Source organism: Lottia gigantea (assembly GCF_000327385.1).
Source record: "Lottia gigantea unplaced genomic scaffold LOTGIsca_36, whole genome shotgun sequence".
NCBI lineage: Eukaryota > Metazoa > Mollusca > Gastropoda > Lottiidae > Lottia > Lottia gigantea.
The window spans coordinates 975,418-976,900 of NW_008709220.1; the positions used below are offsets into that span (position 1 = coordinate 975,418).

The 1,483-nt window shown below is 33.2% G+C and overlaps 1 protein-coding gene across 1 annotated transcript; it reads right to left on the reverse strand.

The window, feature by feature from the left end:
* Positions 1-758: 758 nt before the first annotated feature.
* On the reverse strand, positions 759-929 carry LOTGIDRAFT_121225 (hypothetical protein; the record flags this gene model as incomplete). The annotated part of the gene is made up of 1 exon (XM_009058856.1): positions 759-929. A coding segment is annotated over one exon (171 nt), but the record flags the coding sequence as incomplete, so codon positions are not given.
* Between the last annotated feature and the right edge of the window lie 554 nt (positions 930-1,483).

Below are 1,483 nucleotides of genomic sequence, written 5' to 3' on the forward strand. Positions count from 1 at the left end.
AGACTTTTCTCAACATCACTAATATCAAACAGAAACTGATACGAAACTGGTATGTAAAATGGTTTAGACATAACTGCCCCTAACTGATGTGTAGGTAAACTACAATGTGCCCCATCCCACTGTAAAAAACGAACACTCAATTCATATTTCTTCTTAGCCTCATCAAATTTTTCTTTTTCTTTAAAACGATGTGATGTTTGTAAAAGGTCTAATGTTGTTATAGTTAAAGGTGGAATATTTGATTCACCTTCTAATGAATTTATTTCACTAGTAATTTCCTTTTCTCTTTTCTCTACTTCACTGACATTTTCTTCCAAATTTCGCCTTATTTCTTTTACACTTTGTTCAGTTCTTTTAATCATGTTAATGCAGGAATCTTCACACAAAGATTTCAGTTGTTCCAACGATTCTGATAATGTAGAGCGATTTTTCTTCAAATTTCTAATTCTGTTTTGGATGATTTTTTGTGAGCGTTGAATTTCTTTTGTGACTTTATTTCGTGTTTCGTCACATTCTATATCCAGTGTTTCGTGATCTTTGTGATTTCCTATAAATATACACTTTGAACACAATCCTACATTACAATCATGACAGTAATAATTCACCTCATTTCGTTTGTGTTTCGGACAATTTGGTTTAGATTGGACTTTTCGTTGTTTGGTTTGAACTGATGATGATGATGATGATGATGTTTGTGCTTCGTTGTTGAAGAAGACCATAATTTGCTCTAGTATGTAGTTGGTAGGAAACTTCTCAGCGCCACCTTCTGGAATCTCAACATTCTGCTTACAATAAGGACAGGGGAATTTCTCTATTTTATCACTGATATATCTCTCAATACACCGCAAACAACTTGTGTGCCCACATGGCAAAACTTTTGGTGTTGTAAAACTTGAAAAACATATAATACATGCCGGTATGTTACTCATTGAAGCTGTGGCCATTTTATTCCTGTAAAAAGCACACTGGATATGGTCTGGTTAAAAATGAATTATTCAGGTATAAAACACACTATTGATGTCCTCGTTGAAAATTGAATATTCTGGTATAAAACACACTATAGATGTATTGGTTGAAAATAGAATATTCAGATATAAAACACACTTAGAGATGTATTCTATATTCTATTCTAATATTGTCAAGAAATATTTGACCAAGAAGTTATAATCTGCTGACGTTCACAACCAGTCTGATGAGACCAAGTACAGTATGAATAGTCACCTTGATCGTGTCCAAAAAACGCCCCCATTCGTCATACTTCCTGTCAAAACCCATATAAACTGGTTACAAATGGCGTGATTATTTTCTTAAAAAGGCTTAAAAATGGTGAACAATAACTAGATTTGTTTGCCCCTATTTAGAATAAAAACACAATGAATAAACACATAAAATTTCATGACTCATCTCTTTGAGTTCTCCGGAAATGACTTCTCATTAGATATACAGGCCATTCATATAAAATCGACAGAGCTGTATTAGGTGT